Below are 17,988 nucleotides of genomic sequence, written 5' to 3' on the forward strand. Positions count from 1 at the left end.
TTATCGTTACAACCCTATAAATCAAAAGTCATTAATATCTGCATTTTAGAGAAAAAGAAAGTTTAGGGAGGTTATGTCCCTGGGCCAAGGTTAGCTAGTCTGTCTTGCTAGGATTTGTTTAAGACAATTTTCCTCCATTTATTATTGGAATTCTTAACCTGAGGTTATTAGGTGGCCTTCTGAATTAGATGAATCTCCTGAAATTGCCTGACAAAGTTTGCATATAGGTGTATTTCTTTAAAGAGAGGGTCTGTAGCTTTCATCAAATTTTCAGAGGTGTCTACGGTCCAAAGTAAAATGAAAAGCCTCAGTTCTGTGTTAAAGCAAATCCAGAACAGAGCCCTAAAGCTGGCTTTAATAATTACACCAAACCCTTCTCTTGTATAATTGAGTCTATTTCAGATCACATTTTTTTAGTTCAGATGATACAGTGGCCTGGTACCAGGAGGTGTGTCTTTCCGACACAGCTGGGAATGCCACTGATATTTCTCTGAGGCCTCATTGTCTTCTGACAAGTACCGTAAAAGAAATGCACCGAGCTAGCTGATACGTGTTCAGGAGAGGTGCTGCCCGTTGTTATGAATTATAGAACACTAGCCCTCAGGCGTAATCTATGCATCTCATCAAACCCCACTTTAAAAGGCACTAACGTAATATTGGTTGCTATAATTTAGTAGTTTAGCGTTATTTTAAATTGGATCTCTCTACTGACAGCTTAGGTTGTAGGAGTTATGCTTAAAAACTTTAAATCTTATGTTTTCCCAATCCTGCTACATAATTTTAGACTCTTTAAACATTTCCTGCTACTGTGCTAAATTAATATTTCCTAAAGTCTGACTCTACTAAGTGTATTCATTTTAAATAGAGTATATTTTAATTTTTGATGAGCTGCACTTTTTTTAGATTTTTAGGGTTACCAAATATCTTGAATCCTATAGAAATTATACTATAATAGTTTAAAGTTTGTATTTTAAATTCTGTTTCCACTTTGCTCCTCTCAAGTCGCCACAAACTCAAGACAATGTGGCTGTTTTTTCACCAGTTACATGTCACATCCACTTCACCCGCTAATTTGTCCATGTTGGTCAGAATTAGGTCCAGAGTAGCAATTTCCCTGGTTGCTTCCTCTATTTTCTGGGAAACAAAATTGCCTGCTGGGCAAGTCAAGAACTTGTCAGATACTCGTGTTTTAGCTCAATGAGATGTTTTATTAGTCTGGACTTTTCAGGTGGCAGAAACCCATCTCAAACTGTATTACACAAAAGAGGATTGATCAGCTCACAGAACTGAGAAGGGTCTAGAAGCAGCAAGGCTGGACTGACGGACCTGCAGGTGTCAGCAGGTTCTTTTCCCACCTGCTTTTTGTGTGTGACCTCGTGCTCTCCTGCCCCAAACTGGCTGCCTCCGTGTCGGGGGAAGGAGGTCACAGCCAACCCCAAGCCAACACAGGCACCGAGGGGCATCGTTCCCTGCAAGGTTCAGCAGAGAAGTCCTGGAGAGACTCCAAGGAGCCTGACTTTGGTCACATGCCCACCCACACCCAGGGCAGGGCGGGGAGATAGCAGTGGACATGTGGGCAAGACATCTAAGCTCCCTAAACCCCAATTTCCCCATCTGAAAACAAGGATAACGATAGGCCCCACCTCACCAAGCTGTTACGAGGATTAAAGGAGTGAATGCATGGTAAAGGCTTAGCACAGAGCCTGGCACCACTGGCTCTGCCAGTCTGAGCTCATGATAAACACCCAGTAATGTAGAAATGGCCATTCCCCATGATGCCATGCACTAATAAATGCTGGCTATCGCAAATATCATCATCATTATTCATAACACTTAGCATAGGGCTCAGCATATGTGCTCATAAATATTACCATTATTATTTATCCTTATTTTTATTATCCTTATCATTATTAATCATTATTATTTTTAGTTAAGTAATATTGTTATAAAGTGAGTAGCATAAAGCCTGGCACAGGAACTCTCTATTAATTATAATAATAACAACAAGAATAATTACAACACTTAGTGCCTGACACATAGTAAGCACTCAAAATATTTTCATTACCGTCCTGTTATTTTCGGCAGTTATTATTTCCTGTAAATTAACTCGGCACCTCGGTACCGCCATTCTCCTTTCCTCATCCCACTTGATATCCTCCATAGGAACCAGCTTCATGGCAGCTAAGCACATTTGTCCTTCGACCTCTGTATTGAGCTTCAAGCCCACTTGTCATGTCAGCTCTAGGCAAACTGGTCTTTTCTACTTCTCCCGAGGCGCCCTCATCCCTGGGCACCAGCCCAACCTCCCAGAAGGGTGAGCTGGCAGCCACGCCAGGCTTCTGTTTAGCGACTCCACCTGCACAGCTAGTCCTCTGCTTACCGCAAGCCCCACCCCCATCCAGGCCCCAGCTCCAGCAGTAGAAGAGTAAACACTGCCCAGCCCCTGCAAGTCTCTCCTTACTCCTTTTGCGTAACTCAAACTGCATCCTGGCGAACAATTTTTTTGGTAGGGGAGGAGATAATAATAATAATAACACAAACAACTCCCCAGTGAAGGCCTGAAACCACAGGAAGTACTAAACCCTGTATATACTATGTTTCTTCCTCTACATACATACTTCTGATAAACTTTATAAATGAAGCGCAGTAAGAGATTAACAACAATAATTAAAAGTAGAATAATTATAACAATATATTAAAATAAAGGTTATGCGAATGCAGTCTATCTTATTGTACTGTACTCACCCTTCTTTTTGTGATAATGGAAAATGATATTAACACCTTGTTAAGTAGAGAACTTTCACCTTTTCACTTACAGGAAGTACTTTACAGCTTCTCTTTGGTATATCCAAATTGCCAGGATCACTACTCTTGTACTTGGGGCCATTATTAAGTAAAATAAGGGTTACTTCGATATAGGCACTACGTTACTGCGACGGTTGATCTGATAACCGAGAGGGCCGCTAAGTGACTAATGGACAGGTAGTGTGTATCGCATGGATACGCTGTACAAAGGGATGATTCATGTCCTGGGCAGGACGGAGTGGGACTGCATGAGATTTTCTAACGACACTCAGAGCAGCACACAATTTAAAACTTAAGAATTGTTCATTTCTGAAATTTTCCGTTTAATATTTTCGGACCGTGGTTGACCTCAGGTAACCGAAACTGCGGAAAGAGAAACCGCGGGTAAGGGGGACGCTGTATTAACTCATTAATCTTCACAACAAACCTGTGAGGCAAGTACTATTATCATCCCCGTTATATTGATGGGGAAACTAAGGCACAGAGAGGTAACTGACTTGCCCTAGACAATGCAGCTGATAAGCGATGTAACCAGTCATGAATTCGAACCCCTTAAGAATATTACATTAAATAATGTGTAGATGGCCTTAATACGTGGTGAAGATTTACCAGTGCCCAGGATTATAATGATGATGATATTGTTGTTATTATATGTCAGATGCAACAGAAGGGCTCACTCTTCTCCCCGCTGCTGAGTTTGGAACCTTTAGTAACAAGTGAAGAGTAGCCCGTGGTCTACAGAAGCAGTCCACCTTCTGGTGGGGGGTGGGGCAGAGTTTTTTAGTTGAAATAAAATTCATATAACATAAAATCAACCATTTTAAAAAGAACAATTCAGTAGCTTTTAGTACCTTCACAATGTTTTACAACCACCACCCCTATCTAGTTCCAAGACATTTTCATTGCCCCAAAAGGAAACCCCACACCCATTAAGGAGTGCTTCCCATTCCTCCACCCCGCAACTCCCCGCAACCACCAATCTGCTTTCTGTTCTCCAGATTTACGTATTTGGGGTATTTCACATAGATGGAATCATACAATAAGTGGCCTTCTGTGTCTGCTTCTTTCACACAGTGTAATGTTTTCTAGATTCATCCATGCTGTGCCATGTATCCGTGCTTTATTCTTTTTTATGGCTGAATAATATTCCACACTTGTTTATCTGGGCGGGGATTTTAAAGGAGCCATTCCAACATCCTAGCAAGTTTATGTCACAAAGGTAGTGCTGCCAACATAGAGGCAGAACTCTGAAACCTCACTCTGCTGTGGTCAAGAGAAATCCGGAGAAGAACCCTGATGTGAGAGACTGCCCTGGCTAGGCTCAGGGGTTGAAAACTCATCTGCCTGCTTAAACTCCTTGAGTGAGAAGCACTGGCTGGCAGGCAGGATGGGTCACTGGCCACCTGCAGGGTCTTAAAGCATTCATATTCAAAAATACTTAAAAAAAAAAAAAAAAAACACTCTACCGCCCAAACAGAAGGTTTGGTGGGCCAGCTTCAGTCGCTGCTCTATTTGTAACCCTGGCCGGGCATTCTGGAAAACTATGGCACCAGCTCCGGCTTTGGCATTAAAACCTCTGCTAATGCAAAACAATACAAACTGAATTTCAATGTCCAGCAGAGAGGTGGGTGGGTTCTCAAACATTAAATAAGTCCAAAATGTTACAGGTGTGAGGTGTGCTGTAACCAGTCAGTTAAGACTGAATGCTGACTCTGCTAAGGATTAAAAACAGCCTTAATACTCGGCTGAGGGACAGTTTCAGAGATTTAGATCTCCATCTCTGAGTCAGCTGATACAGAAATTGCTAATCCTTCACTTCCATAACCTTTACAGGAGGTTTTAACTGTGGAAATTGGAATCATGGGTGACAGTCTCAGAGGATGAGAGTGTGACTCGTGGAACCAGGAGTCAGTCTAACAAGCAAAGAATGTTGAGTTTTTACAAGAAGTTAAAAAGTCCTGTCTTATAAAATTGATTTCTTTATCCCGTGACATTCCAAGGGAACAAATGTGAAGTGTTAACTGGTATTTAACCCTCTGGTTCTCTAATTTAGAGTCATGAATCACCTAGGGAGCTTGTTAAAAACACAGATTCCTAGGCCCCACCTCCAGGAAATTGACTTCAGGGGTTCTTCTAGGGACCTAGGAATCTGAATTTTACCAGGCTGCTTGACGACAGGTGGTCCACAAGTCACACTTCAACAAACCCCAATCTAGTGAAAATTCTTACACTCAATCTGAAATGGTAGCTGTCGAATCAGAGTCTAGATTCTACCACTTATCCAAATCTCTGAACCCAGCTTAGAGAATTCAACTGGCCTAACATAGAACAGCATGTTTCCTTTGTTTGTTCATTCGCTCAGTGAGTATTAATTAAGAATCTGTAGTCCCTGCAGGTATATCTTCAGGTAAGACAGATATGAATCCTGCTCCTTATAGAACTGACATTCTAGTCAAGATCATGGATAGGGGCAAATAATTATTTTTTCTATACGGAAAAGCCTGATAAGATAGAAATATAGACTCTCCAGAGCTGGGAGGGATAGTAAATGTTTGTGAGTGTGACCACCAAATGATGCACCTCCCCGACAATAACCCCGCGGAGCGTTCATCCACCCAGTGTATGCTTTAATACTGTAAACTTCCTGTGAGGAAGCTCGCCTGCAGAATGAGCCCATTCCATCTTCAGGCATTAAATTTTCCTTCCCTGAAACTTCTGCCATGGGTCCTTGTTCTAGTTTACGAGACATGAGGAACAAGTTAATCTCTCTTCCCACGAGATGCATTAAACTATTCAAAGAAACAAAAACCTTTCACCTTTCTCTCTGTGTTCTCTTCTCCACGGCGAAGCCCCTGCCTTACGCCCTTCTCCATTCTGGTCACCATCATCCTCTGGGCACATATTACTCTACATTTTTTGAAAATACAAAGGTGGGGTCCAACCAGTCATTCATTCGTTTCTTTATTAAACACAGATGAGCCGGGTACTATTGTAGGCTCTGGAGATAAAGCCACGGAAGAGAATAACCTTCTTCATTCAGGATGTCGCCTTTCTGTCAGTGTCGCGTTGTGCTGCTTGCTGACTGATGGCAGCAGCGCAGCAGACCACGTTTCATAGGGGTCTCCACGAGCAAACCGTCGTTCCTTACCTTCACTTATCTAAGTTTATTGCTAACTACCAACAAATTCCTTCCCTCTTTAAATGATATGCTGCCAACTCCCAAACTTCTGATTTTTTTTTTCATTTCTAATTATATTTTCTCTCTCCCTTTTGATTCTCCCCCCTCACTTCTTATATAAATCTGCTTTCCTGTATGCAGAGTGCTGAAGCCATTTGTGTCTAAGCTTTACTTCAGAACAGATACTTCAATGGCACGGAGAGACCATCTTGTCTGAACCCCTCCCTTTACACATCATTTCCTCCCATGAGAACTTCTGCCTAACCCTTTACCTTTCCTATGCCTCTTTCACTTAATCTCATGATCTTCTTAAACATCCTACAGTGACCTGTAACATGTGCTTCCTGCCAGAGCCACAGTGGTAAACAACTCCTAGTGGATTCAGCAGCAACTCAGAGAGGACCCGGAAATACTCTCTCTGATAACTCCCCAAAGCAGGGATCCCCACCTACCGCTTAGTAGTGGACACACCCTGAGGTTGCTGGATCAAGCCACAGACCCAGAGTCCCTCTACTGGGCTCAGAGAGCCATTGCACCTTACATAGAAGGAATTAAGCTTGTGTTGAATCACCAGGAACAAACACCCTTGTTATTCAGATAAAGAAATTGGGACCCACTGAGGGGAGGTGTTAGAAGCAGAGCAGAGACAGGAGCTCAGGGCTCCCTACTTAAGGCCCATCCTCTCTCCACTGTGTTTTTGGGTCTAACTATCAACATTACACCACCCCCCCGCCACTTGGCCATTATTCCAGTCCTAGGGGTTCCAGGCAACAAACCATAATGGCAAGTATATCCTAAAAACAAAGTCAGACAAACAAATGCCATCTGGGTACTCAGGAATCTAGCCATTTGCTGGCTCCTTTCCTTTTACAGCTGGTTACAAGAGGAATGGCACCAGAGGGATAATATGTTCCTATTTTTAATTCTAATCCAGGACACCTGTCCCTTCTTTGGGGAACGTGTAATATTTGGGGCTCCTTTTCAACATGTGACCAGCCACCTGTTGCTCATGCCTTTCCAAATTGGCCTCTCAGTTTGGGGCCAGCCAACTGGATTCCCACCCACAATAAAATGTGGGCATTTACAATATACTAAATTTGAAGAGTCTGGAGTCTCTTAGGAATTAGAAGGTCAAGACAATGCTCTTAAGCAGAATATACACCAAGACACTTCCCTTAAATGTGACAGCTCTGATGGACTGTCATAAGCCTTTGAAGAGAAAGCAAGGCTGAAGTCACCACAGTCTGTCATTTTATTTCACCTCCGCTGCCATTCATTCATTCAACATATATTTATTAACCACCTGCTATGTGTCATTCACTGCCAATCATCCACTCATCTATTCACCCCACAAACATGTACGGAGCCTTCTCTGAGAGCAAAGTCCCATGCTGGATGCTGAGGGAGATCCAGCAATGACTAAAGCTCGGCTCCTGCCCCGAATGAGCTCTTAATTTAGTTAGGGTGATAAATTCATAAGCTACTATGATTTAAAGTTGCATGTGTTGAGATACAAAGAACTATGGATCACAGAGGAGAGAGAAGTCACTCTCAGCTGGCAGGTAAGAAAATTTGCAAGAAGATGTCATGTGAGATGTAGACCTTGATGAATGGGCAAAATGTGGACAGGCAGGAAAAGTGCATAGGTGATTGAATTGACGTAGCAGCAAAGAGCTGGGAAAACCAGGGGGTCCTCCTGGCTGTCGTGTAGAGGACAGCACATAAACTGTCCAGGGAGTACATGGAGGTCAGGGCTGGGGAGAGACTATGAATGCTGGTAGGTGTAAAAGGTCTGAGCCTTTGTTATTTTCCTGGCCCCCTAGGTTCTGAGGTCTGGCACCCCATCTGCAAACAGGCAGCCCGGGCAGAGAAGAAGTTAAAGGTAAGCAAGCTGGTAGTGGTACCAGCCCAGCTACTTTTTGCCACAGGTCAGGGGCACTATGCTTTAGCAGAGGGTCATTCCTTAGTGTGCACACTCCCCAGTGTGTGCAGGTATCCTAGGATTTCCTTAATGCTAACACTCACCTAACGGGGTTTTTGAAGGACTAAGACATCAGATGTGAGAGCACTTTCAATACTGTACAGCAATGTAGTAATTTGAGTTTTTAAGTGTTTCTGGAGCAAGGCTATACATACCTAACCATTGCTCACCAGGATGGCAGCCTCTCTGAGGTGCCCCAGCCTAATATCATTTATTAATAATAATAGTCAAGATTGTCATAGGAATTGAGAGTCTGCAAAGTATCTTCACAGCCACTGTCTGATTTGACTCCTTTAACCTCATGGGGCAGGTGGGGCAAGGAATTTTACCTTTGTTTTGCTTATGAGAAAATCAAAGTCTAAAGAGGGCAGTGATTTGCCCACAGTAATGCAACCAGGCAGTCTCCAGGCATAACGCTGGACCAGCTGAGGGCCGCTTCCCTCTGAATGACTGTGCTCTAACTGTACCAGGAAGTAATGAGACTCTGGGTTCTTGATCCAAGGACTGGACTCTTTGGTCCTCGATGCTGTGGAGGGGATACTTGGGGTGTATGTTGCAGGCACTCAATGATCTCTAAATTTGATGAAAATTAAATAATTCTTAAGAATAAATTTTAGAATTCTAGCTAGATCATGTTGCCTGCACTCTGTTTAAAAAAAGGGGGCGGGGAGTGGGTATTGGGGAATTAGCAGTCATCAAGAAAGCTATCTAAATGACTTAGCACCAAATTAAGACTTCCTCCTAGATCTGAGAGGACTGAAATAGAATTTTACATTTTCCTCTCTCACTCTACAACTCAGTATTATCAAATGCTCCTCCTAAATTCATCTCCCCAGAGCCACACTAGTTCGCAATCCACAGCTTGGGAAACACTGCTATTTAGCCCCACTTAGAATGCTTTAAATTTTAGGATGAGCCTCCTAAAAGGGAATTTAGCAGTCTCTAAGACCAGCCCCTTCATTTCTCAGACCAGGACTTTGGGATTCCTAAAATCACACGGTTCAGTAGTGGTCCTTGGTTCCCAATCTGCTTCCTTTTTCACCACGAAGTGCCGCCACCCTCTGAGATGTACTGACATTGACAGAGTGTAGTTCTGCTAACAGAGCTGTTAAATCCATTGCCGCTGTTTAGAGATTTTTTTTTGTAAGTTTATCACTTAGGTTGATGTCAATTTGCAATGGATACGCTATAAAGAATCAGCATATTGTACCATTACATGAAGTTTTACCCACTTTTATATTTTGCATAAACAACCTGCTAAGAAATGAGTTCTAACCAATTTAATTCATTTAAAGTAAATACATTATTGCCTGAGTTAACTCAAAATAAAGTGTTTTGTGAGTAACTTCCTACCTAAAACGTCAATTACGAATATGTTAAAAAAATAAAATGAAAAGCAAATCTATATTCAGTGCAACAGCCTGAAGTCCTGTGTATTTCTGTTTTCATTCACACTCAGACATTGATTTAAAAAGTAGAAAATATGGAAGCTAAGCAGGGCCGGGCCTGGTTAGTACTTGGATGAGAGACCACCTAGGAATGCCAGGTGCTGTAGGTGTAAATAATAATAATAAAAATAAAATTTAAAAGTAGAAAATAAAGAGAAAGTACAGACATAGCCAGAGAATGCTCTTTATAGTATCGCTAATGTTTCCTGAGGAGCTGTGTTCTGACATCCCGCATTCCCCTCCCCACCAGTCAGAGGCGCAGCTTCTCACCCCTCTGCCTTCATCTCTCTCACAGCACAGGCGGACGTCTGAAACTTCCATCTCACCCCCTGGATCCAGCATTGGGTCACCCAACCGAGTCATCTGCGTATGTATCACTTTTCAGCCACCAGAAGGACTTTCTTATCCCCCTGCCTGGAACCTAAAAAGTCTCTAAGGACAGCCAAAGACAGCTGTCGGGTTTTCATCCAACTGGTATCTACTTTTATCTAGTGTGGCCTGTCATGTGCTAGGCTCTGTGCTAGTTCCCGAGGATACAGTGGGGGACACGGGGGACATGGCCCCTGCCCTCAGGGAGCACACGGCTACATGGATAATATCAAGTTCAGAGGGAGCATGAGAAAGAAAGTGCGACAACAGCAAATGCCCTCGACGAGCTCTGAAACCACTGCAGTGTGCACCTTCCCCATTACTTAACTGGGACAAGGGCAGGCTAAAAACTGGGGATCAGAGTGGTATTCAGATTGGGTACTGGGTGGGATGTCAATGTGGAGACAATGGTATGTGATAAAGAGGCAGAAAGGAGAAGCCATATGAATGTGAAAACCCAGCTGTAAAAGACAGGCAGACTTAAAGATCAGCTTTCTGATCACATAACAAGTCCAGGAGTGGAGGAAACCTCGTGCATGTGTCTGACCTCCCATCCCCAGAGGCATTCAAACACAAGGACGCTCATCATTGCCAGGGACATGGCAGAAAGGGCAAGAGTTGAGTTAGATGACCTCAGAGGTCCCTTGGGTAGGTAATTTATTCATTTGTTCATTCATTCAACAAATGCATGCTGAGCATCTACTCTGCTCGGCGCTCTGCTCTACTCTGGGGAGATGGCGGTGGACTGCACTGACCTGATGTGTAACACTGAGTACATAATTCCACGGGTAGTCAGTTGTAGCTCTGATAAGTGCTAGGAAGAAAAGTGCACAGTGCTGTGATGATGCTGCAGATGCACAGAGGGACCTGACAGTCTTCAGTTGGGAGAAGACTCCGAGAAATATTTAAGCTCAAACCTGAGAGATAAATGGGAGGAGTAAGGTAAATGAGGTGGGGCTGGCAGAGCCAGACAGGACCACGATGAGCAGCGGAGGGTACCAAAAGTAAGCAAACCTCAATCTGGCTGACTCCAGACTGTTTCGGCCTCAAGTCAAAGGAGCTACGCAGACCAGAAACGTAGGGGGATGGTCTGGAGCTTAAAACCCTAAGAAGAAGCGTTAGAGACAGTCCTCAAGCCAGCCAGCCCTGGGTGGGTCCTGCCTATCATTACTAGATCATTATTTTACTCCAAATCCACATCCAGTTTCCCCTTGATCTGTGGATAATGCCCATTGACAAAACTGTTTCCTTTCCTTTCTTCCTCTGTTCAAATGAAAAAAAAAAAAATGTAAGAGTAATCATTGACTGCAGCTTCAATATGGTCAATATAGCCATGTGTCTCCCACAAAAGGTAAGCGATTTTGATCATAGGCTGTACTCATTGAAACTTCCTGTCCAGAACAAGAGAGATGATAATCCCACTGGTGATATGAATGGGGCCAGACCACAGCAGGATTAATGAGTTTGGTTTCAGGGCCTATAATGTAAGAAGGTTATTGACAAAAGTGAGCCTGTCTCCAAAAGAGAGTTACCATGGTATGAGAGCTCGGGATACAGAGAGCTGCACTCTAATGTCTTTAATCCCTGGCTGGTCTCCCCACACTGCTAACCTTTGTGAAATAAGGTAGGCAGGCCCTAGTGATGTTCACCCTGGAGTCCTAGAGAAAGCTCGTAGAGTTGCCCCTGTGAGAAGCAGCTTGGCTACAGATGAAGGGCAGCAACTGGGGACACCTGTCATTGTGCCCTCTAGCTGGGGGAATTGAGATCATTCGAATAAATTGCATGTGTCTCCCCTTCTGTAGTCTCATGCTCTCCCCTTAATGCCACCTCACCTTCGGCTACTCTGGGGAATGACTATACCTGTCAACGTCAGCCATGTTTTAAGTCAGACTATTCCAAACATGGCTTCCACATTCAGAGAAGAATCCATCCAACCACTTTTGGGACAGGCAGAAATAATAGGCAGAAAGATAGAGCATTGGTTTAATTTTCATAAATACAGAGGTTTGGTATTAAAATAGAATTATCCGTGAATCAGGAGGGGACAGGTTTTTTCATATTTTGCTCCATCCCCCACTGACTATTAGAATCATCTTCAGGTAGCTTGATTTGGACCAGTCCCAGGTGGTCTCTTCCTTCCTTCCTGGCTAATTATGTTAGGATGCCTCTGCCCAATCACTGTAAACTCATTTATAACCTGTGAACAAGGCAGCTATTGGAAGAAATATAAATTTGGTGTTTTTGAGGTTTAGAGTAGTGCTCAGATGAATATTAATGGGTCGAGACAAGTTTGAAAGATGCCAAGAGCTCTCAAGGTCATGATCTAACATCCCAGGACAAAAGGCAGCAGTTACTTCAGCAAGTGGACTCTCCTAATAATAAATGTTCTCTTTACCCACAGACTCCAAAACTGGTGCAGATATGGGTTTCTGACTCAGGGAGGGTCTGGCAGCAATGAGATGGCACATCTCAAAGGTTAAGCTGAGGCGGGTTTTGTGAAGGGAGCATTTGCAGAGCAGTGGGCAGGGTTAGGGAACCCACAGAGTGCAGCACCCAGGGACTACAACAGCAGGAAGATGTCGCCACCCTCAGTCTAAAGGGAAGGGCTGTTAAGAGCTGGATCTGTGGAAGAGCAGCCCAGACAAGAGTCGTGCTCAACCATAGACCCAGAGGCTGGGCCCGGTACAAGGGGACGAGGACACAGTCTCTCCTTCACCTCCTACTTTGCAGCTACCCTCATTGGTCAAACCCATCTGAAAGCCAAGGAGCCTGTGACACAGTCCATGGGGCCTCAGAGCCTAGATCAGGGCAAGGAAAAGTAGACAGTGAGTCTAAGGGCAAAGGGGAATAAACAACTCAGTGCCCAAACAGGATTTGGGTGGCACAGAGATGGAAGAGTGGAAGGGCCTTGGGAACTGTTTAAAATATCAGCACTTCTAAGGTCTTTATAAAAGTTGCTCTCTCTACAGTAGTCTTGACCCTGAGACTCACCTGGCCCCTGAAGCACTGGGAGAACCTTATAAGGATCATAGAGTCTCCTTGGATCCCCCATCTAGTGGCCTCTCCCCTAATGTGCCTCACCTCAGGCCCTTGCAGCCACAGTAGTTACAGGGGACAGATCCTGGTTAACCATAGCAAAAACCGAGTCACAGAAGGAACAGCTGGAGGATGCAGACATGGGAAGGACAGGGCTTCAGGAACCACAAGACGTGAACCACAAGGGGAAGCTGTCTCCTCATCTATGTGGTTCTAGAGGGTTAAACTCAGGGCAACTCAGGTGGTAGGTAGAGGCTCAGTTCAGTTAAATGTAGGAGCAGCTTCCTGAGTATAGCACTTTGACAGGTGTAAGCCAGTGAACTCCCCACCCTGGGGAATAGGAGAGGACACTAGAGAGGGTAGGCTCTCGGGTTAAAGTGGCTGGGTTTGAATTCTGGTTTTGCTACTTAATAGCTGTGTGACCTCATGCAAGTTAATTGATTTCTCTGTGCCTGTTTCCTTATTCAAAAATGAGGATAATATTAGAACCTACTATTGAGAGTTGTATGGATTAACTAAATTAATCCACATAAGGGACTTAAGACAGAGTCTGGCTCACTAAATGTTAGCAAATGTTTTCTATCATGATTGTCTTTACTATCTTCGTCATCTTCTTCAAGGATGCTGTGAATGGGGTGTCCTCACTCTGTGAGGTCAGAAGGCATTTAGCACCCAGGCTGTAGAGTTCAGACTAGATTCAAACCTACTGGCTAAGTGGTGCACAATGAAGAACATTTTGAGCCTCAGTTTCCTCATCTGAAAAATAGAAATAATACTGACACTTCATAGAGGCATCATGACATTTGGAGGAGATAAATCCTGTAAAGCACAGGCCTCACCTATCATACACACTCAATCAGTGTTAGCCCTATAGGAATGGATGACTTCTAAGACTGTCTTATTCGAACATTCTGTGAGTCTTCCATCTTAAAGTTTTGTTTTTAGTGGAAACCGAAGAAGGTTGTTCCCCTGTGCCTGGATTTTGTTTCCTCTCTCCTTTCTCTCTTATCTTTCTGCTCCTTTCCTGTCCATTTCCCTCTTCCCCAGGCTAAAGTGGATAATGAGATCCTTAATTACAAAGACCTGGCAGCTCTCCCCAAGGTTAAGTCCATCTACGAGGTACAACGCCCCGACCTCATTTCCTACGAGCCTCATTCCAGATACACGTCTGACGAGATGCTGGAGAGATGTGGCTATGGAGAGGTATGGCATCTTGCTCCTCTCTCTGGGGCTGTTGAAGAGGAGGCCCGTGGGGTCCCCAGTCCCTTCTGTCACAGACACTTTGTCCTCCACAGTGATGGCCCCTAGACTCTTTTCAACTAGAATGTATAGTCAACATTTAAAAATCAAGAGGTTTTATCCAAAAGCCTGGCTTTTCTTGAAAAAATGAGAGCTGACAGCACTACACCGGTGTTTCTGCCATCTGAAAATGGGGAGCATTATAGTGTCCCACTACAGATTGGACATGGGCTTCGAGTTCTCCTGAGTCCCCACTACTCCCTGAGAATCCCAGCAATGAAGCTAAGAACCTGTAACTGCTATCACTTGACCTGCTGTTTTTCTTATAGTGGAGAAATTTTATATATATCCCATGGCTTTCATCCCCTGCCATGCTCAATAGCCATTTGGATTTATAATCCCTGGTTAGCAGGTTCTCTGGTTTTTGCAACCTGGCCTTAAGCCCCTATGCTCAGAGCAAGAGAGAAACTCTTATAAAAACTCAGCATCATATGGCTTTTGAAATAATTAAATGGTTACTGAACAAGAGAAAATGCTCTCCAAAGGAGGCAAAGTGGCCACTATCCTGGAGGTCCCGGCAGTCAGTGCTCCAGTAGATGTCTAACTCCATCCCAGACTCCCGAGCTGAGATCGTTTGGAGCAGAAGGATCCTTGGCCTGAAGGACACAGACCCAGATTCTCGTCCCTGCTCCACCACTGTCCCCTTTCTCTCCAAAGGGACTGGGTTCCATTTGGTTTGAGAGCCCGGCAGCAAGACTTTCTGGGTTCTGGCCCCCAGGAAAAAGGGACCAAGTGTTTGGTAGATGCTAATGATTCTCCTGAAGGCAGAGATGGCACACGGGCCCAAAAGCCACAACCAGCCCCCAGATTTGTTTCATTCACAAAGTAGCTTTTAAAAATGTAAATTCATTTTTAACATTTAAACATTGGGAGATTTCACCTAAGAATTTGCATTTCTAATTTGTCTTGGAAATTTAAGAAGCTGTGTTCACGTGGACTGGGCATCCCAGCCTGGCCTGATGGGCCAGGGCTGAGCAGACCCCCGCAGATGGGATGGTCCATCCCCAGCCTGCCACACCACCACCGGCCCAACTCCCGTGCCGATGGGTCCCCTGCCCTGTCACTATCCTCATGAACTACAGAGGGGTCATGAACTGGTAGAAGGACAGGGAAGGGTCATGAAATGACTCTGAGCTTACTTACATTTAGAGAAGCCTAGATCCAGGCGAAGACCCTGCCACTGCCTCCCTGAGACCCCGAGCTATCCCGTTCCCACTCTGGGCCTTGGGTTTCCCATTGCAAAAGCAGGGCATAGTTTCAAGGTTTCCTACTACCTGTCAGCACTGCTGGGATTCTAGAAGGGAGGCTGTTATCTGGAGAGGGAGGCCAGGGGCAGCTGAGAACCCCTCTTCGCTGAATCGTTTAACTGCTCTCTGTCCCTCTCTCCCACCCTCGCTCTCCTCTTGCTCCTTCCACGACTGCCTTCCAACTCTCCGCTTCTAAGTCGCTGGGAACATTGTCCCCCTACTCCCAGGTAATGAAGCTGCTTTGGGAGACCTTTTATATAATCATGTCCCTTTATGTGACCAAGCAGACCCTGAGCCCTTGCCCAGATGCTCCCCCAACCAGGGCAGCCACAGGGAGACAGGAGCATGACCTGGAGGAAGTGGCAGTAGCATAAAAGGTAGAAATGTTTGGGGACAAACCTGATGTACCTTTGTACCCAGAGACGACTTCCCCAATGCTTCTATGATCCTTAGCCAGGATTCCAGGGACTTGACCTACAGGTTCTAGTCAAGGGCCTGTAAGTGATAGGTGAAGGCCCTAAAAATTCTCTGCAACCTTCCTTGGGGCTGTGGGTGTAACTCGGGGGGGCGGGGCGGAGCGGAGGGAGTCTCTGTATTCAGAAGGGCAGTGCCATGCTTCAGGCCCTAGTATCCCAGATTTCCTGTCACCTGCCCTTGGGCAAGAGGCTCGCCTAATTGCTAGCCTTGCTCACAGCCCTACTTCCTCCCCTAGGACATCTATGAGAACCTGGACCTCCGGCAGAGACGAGCCTCCAGCCCAGGATACATCGATTCCCCCACCTACAGCCGGCAGGGCATGTCCCCCACATTCTCCCGCTCGCCTCACCACTACTACCGCTCTGGTAAGGAAGGAGGAAGCCCCCAAATGGGCAGGAAGAGCCAGGGGAACAACACAGTGGCTTGATGTTCCCAGTTACAGGACAGAACAGGGCTTCCCTGAAATCTCCATCACAGTATGGCCCTCGGCAGGCCTTTGGCCATCCAGGTGACTGGTGGGGCCTCACTGAGTCCCTGCAGATGCCCTTGCAGGGGTGAGTGGGAAGAGAAACCATGGGAAGATGGGTGGCGAACTGCCAGGAGAGGGAAGTGGCGGGCATCTCAGCAACCCTGGCTGGAAGAACACGCTTCAGTCTTCATCCTTAAGCCAACCCCATCCAGAGGACAGAACCAGAGGACCAGAAATGGGACTGTGGCCTGGCCTTTGCCCAACAGCCAGCCCCACCCAATCTAGTCAGGTGTCCACAACCGGCCCTGAGATTAGGGGTAAAGACATCGGAACGATTAAAGGAGGGGTCTGTTGGGGAGGTTGGGAGCTAAGAGGGAGAGAAAAAGACACCTTCCTGCAGCTTGGTGGAGTTGATTCTTACAACCCACAAAATCTGACTTTGGGGTGAAGCAAGAAAACAGGGTGAAGCCTGTTTCTGCAGACGCAGTGCATGAACGCACAGCCGCCTCCGCACCATCCCCGCTGCCATCACCGCACTGCTGCCTACACTGCCACCGCGTTAATGCCTGTTTTCTCTGTGCCTCTGTTCTCTCTGGGGACCACTGCCTGCGTGCTCCAGGGCCCGAGAGTGGCCGGAGCTCTCCATACCATAGCCAGTTAGATGTGAGGTCCTCCACTCCAACCTCTTACCAGGCTCCCAAGCACTTTCACATCCCAGGTAGGCTGCCAGCCCGGAATTTCCGATATGGGTGCATGCTCCATGGGGTCGCCAGGCACCCTGCACCGGCACCGAGGCAAAGCCGGTTCCTGGGGACCCTCCCTAATCAGGCACCACACTAACCCATCCTCCAGCCCCGACAGGCTTTAGTCCCTCCACCTGACAGAACCAGCCTTGGTCAGGAGTGCCAGCAAGCAGCCCAGGGAAGTGTCTCGGATGTCTAGGGGCTGTGATGGATGCAGCCATAACCAAGCTGAAAGTCAGAGGCTTTTGCACGAAATTTCTTGGGATCGAATCCCAATCCTGCTGCTTATAAGCTCGTGACCTCAGGCCAGTCACTTGGCTTCTCTGAGCCTCTGTTATTCCATCTGTACAGCCAGGCACTGTTCTGGGCCCTGAGGTTGCAACTGTGCTCAAACCAGCCCAGGTCCTGCCTTCACGATGTTCTAATGTGGGGAGAGAGATCGTAAATGAGTAAACAAGTAAAAGGACAATTTCAGGTAATTGTAGGTACTGTAAACATAATACAACAGGGCATGTGATAGAATGACTGGGATGGGGGAAGCTGGGCTAGGTGAGGTGGTCAGGAAGGGCTTCTTGGAGGTGGTGACATTGAAGCCAAACAATGAGAAGGAACTGGCCTGGAGACGATCTCAGAGAAAAACATCCTGGCAGAGCAAAGAGCAAGAACAATGTCCCTGAAATACTGAACTGGTAGCAAGCCAGTGTGGCTAGAGGTGGTGAGCATGAGAAAGAGTGATAGGTGCCCTTGTAGCTGAAATTTGGATAAGATCTCACCCTAAGTTACAGCAGAGCTGGGACTAGACCAGTCTCCCAACTCTGAGCTCAGGTTTTCCCTCCCTACTCACTTTTCCCCAGGAGTTCGTCCTACTGTTTCATCTACAGCTTTCTCAGCTGCCCCAGAAAGGTCCCATCGTGTCTGTTTTTGAGGGAGTGAGAG

At 45.8% G+C, this 17,988-nt stretch overlaps 1 protein-coding gene across 1 annotated transcript in view; it reads left to right on the forward strand.

Annotated features, from left to right (window-relative positions):
* ABLIM3 (actin binding LIM protein family member 3) overlaps positions 1-17,988 on the forward strand; it is a 105,026-nt gene that overhangs the window by 70,673 nt on the left and 16,365 nt on the right. Inside the window, exons 9-11 of the mRNA XM_023537288.1 lie at positions 7,807-7,865; positions 9,708-9,779; positions 16,076-16,205. Of these exons, the coding sequence (XP_023393056.1) occupies positions 7,807-7,865; positions 9,708-9,779; positions 16,076-16,205 (261 nt within the window). The remainder of the gene's footprint in view (positions 1-7,806; positions 7,866-9,707; positions 9,780-16,075; positions 16,206-17,988) is intronic.

Source organism: Pteropus vampyrus, unplaced genomic scaffold (genome assembly GCF_000151845.1).
Source record: "Pteropus vampyrus isolate Shadow unplaced genomic scaffold, Pvam_2.0 Scaffold185, whole genome shotgun sequence".
NCBI lineage: Eukaryota > Metazoa > Chordata > Mammalia > Chiroptera > Pteropodidae > Pteropus > Pteropus vampyrus.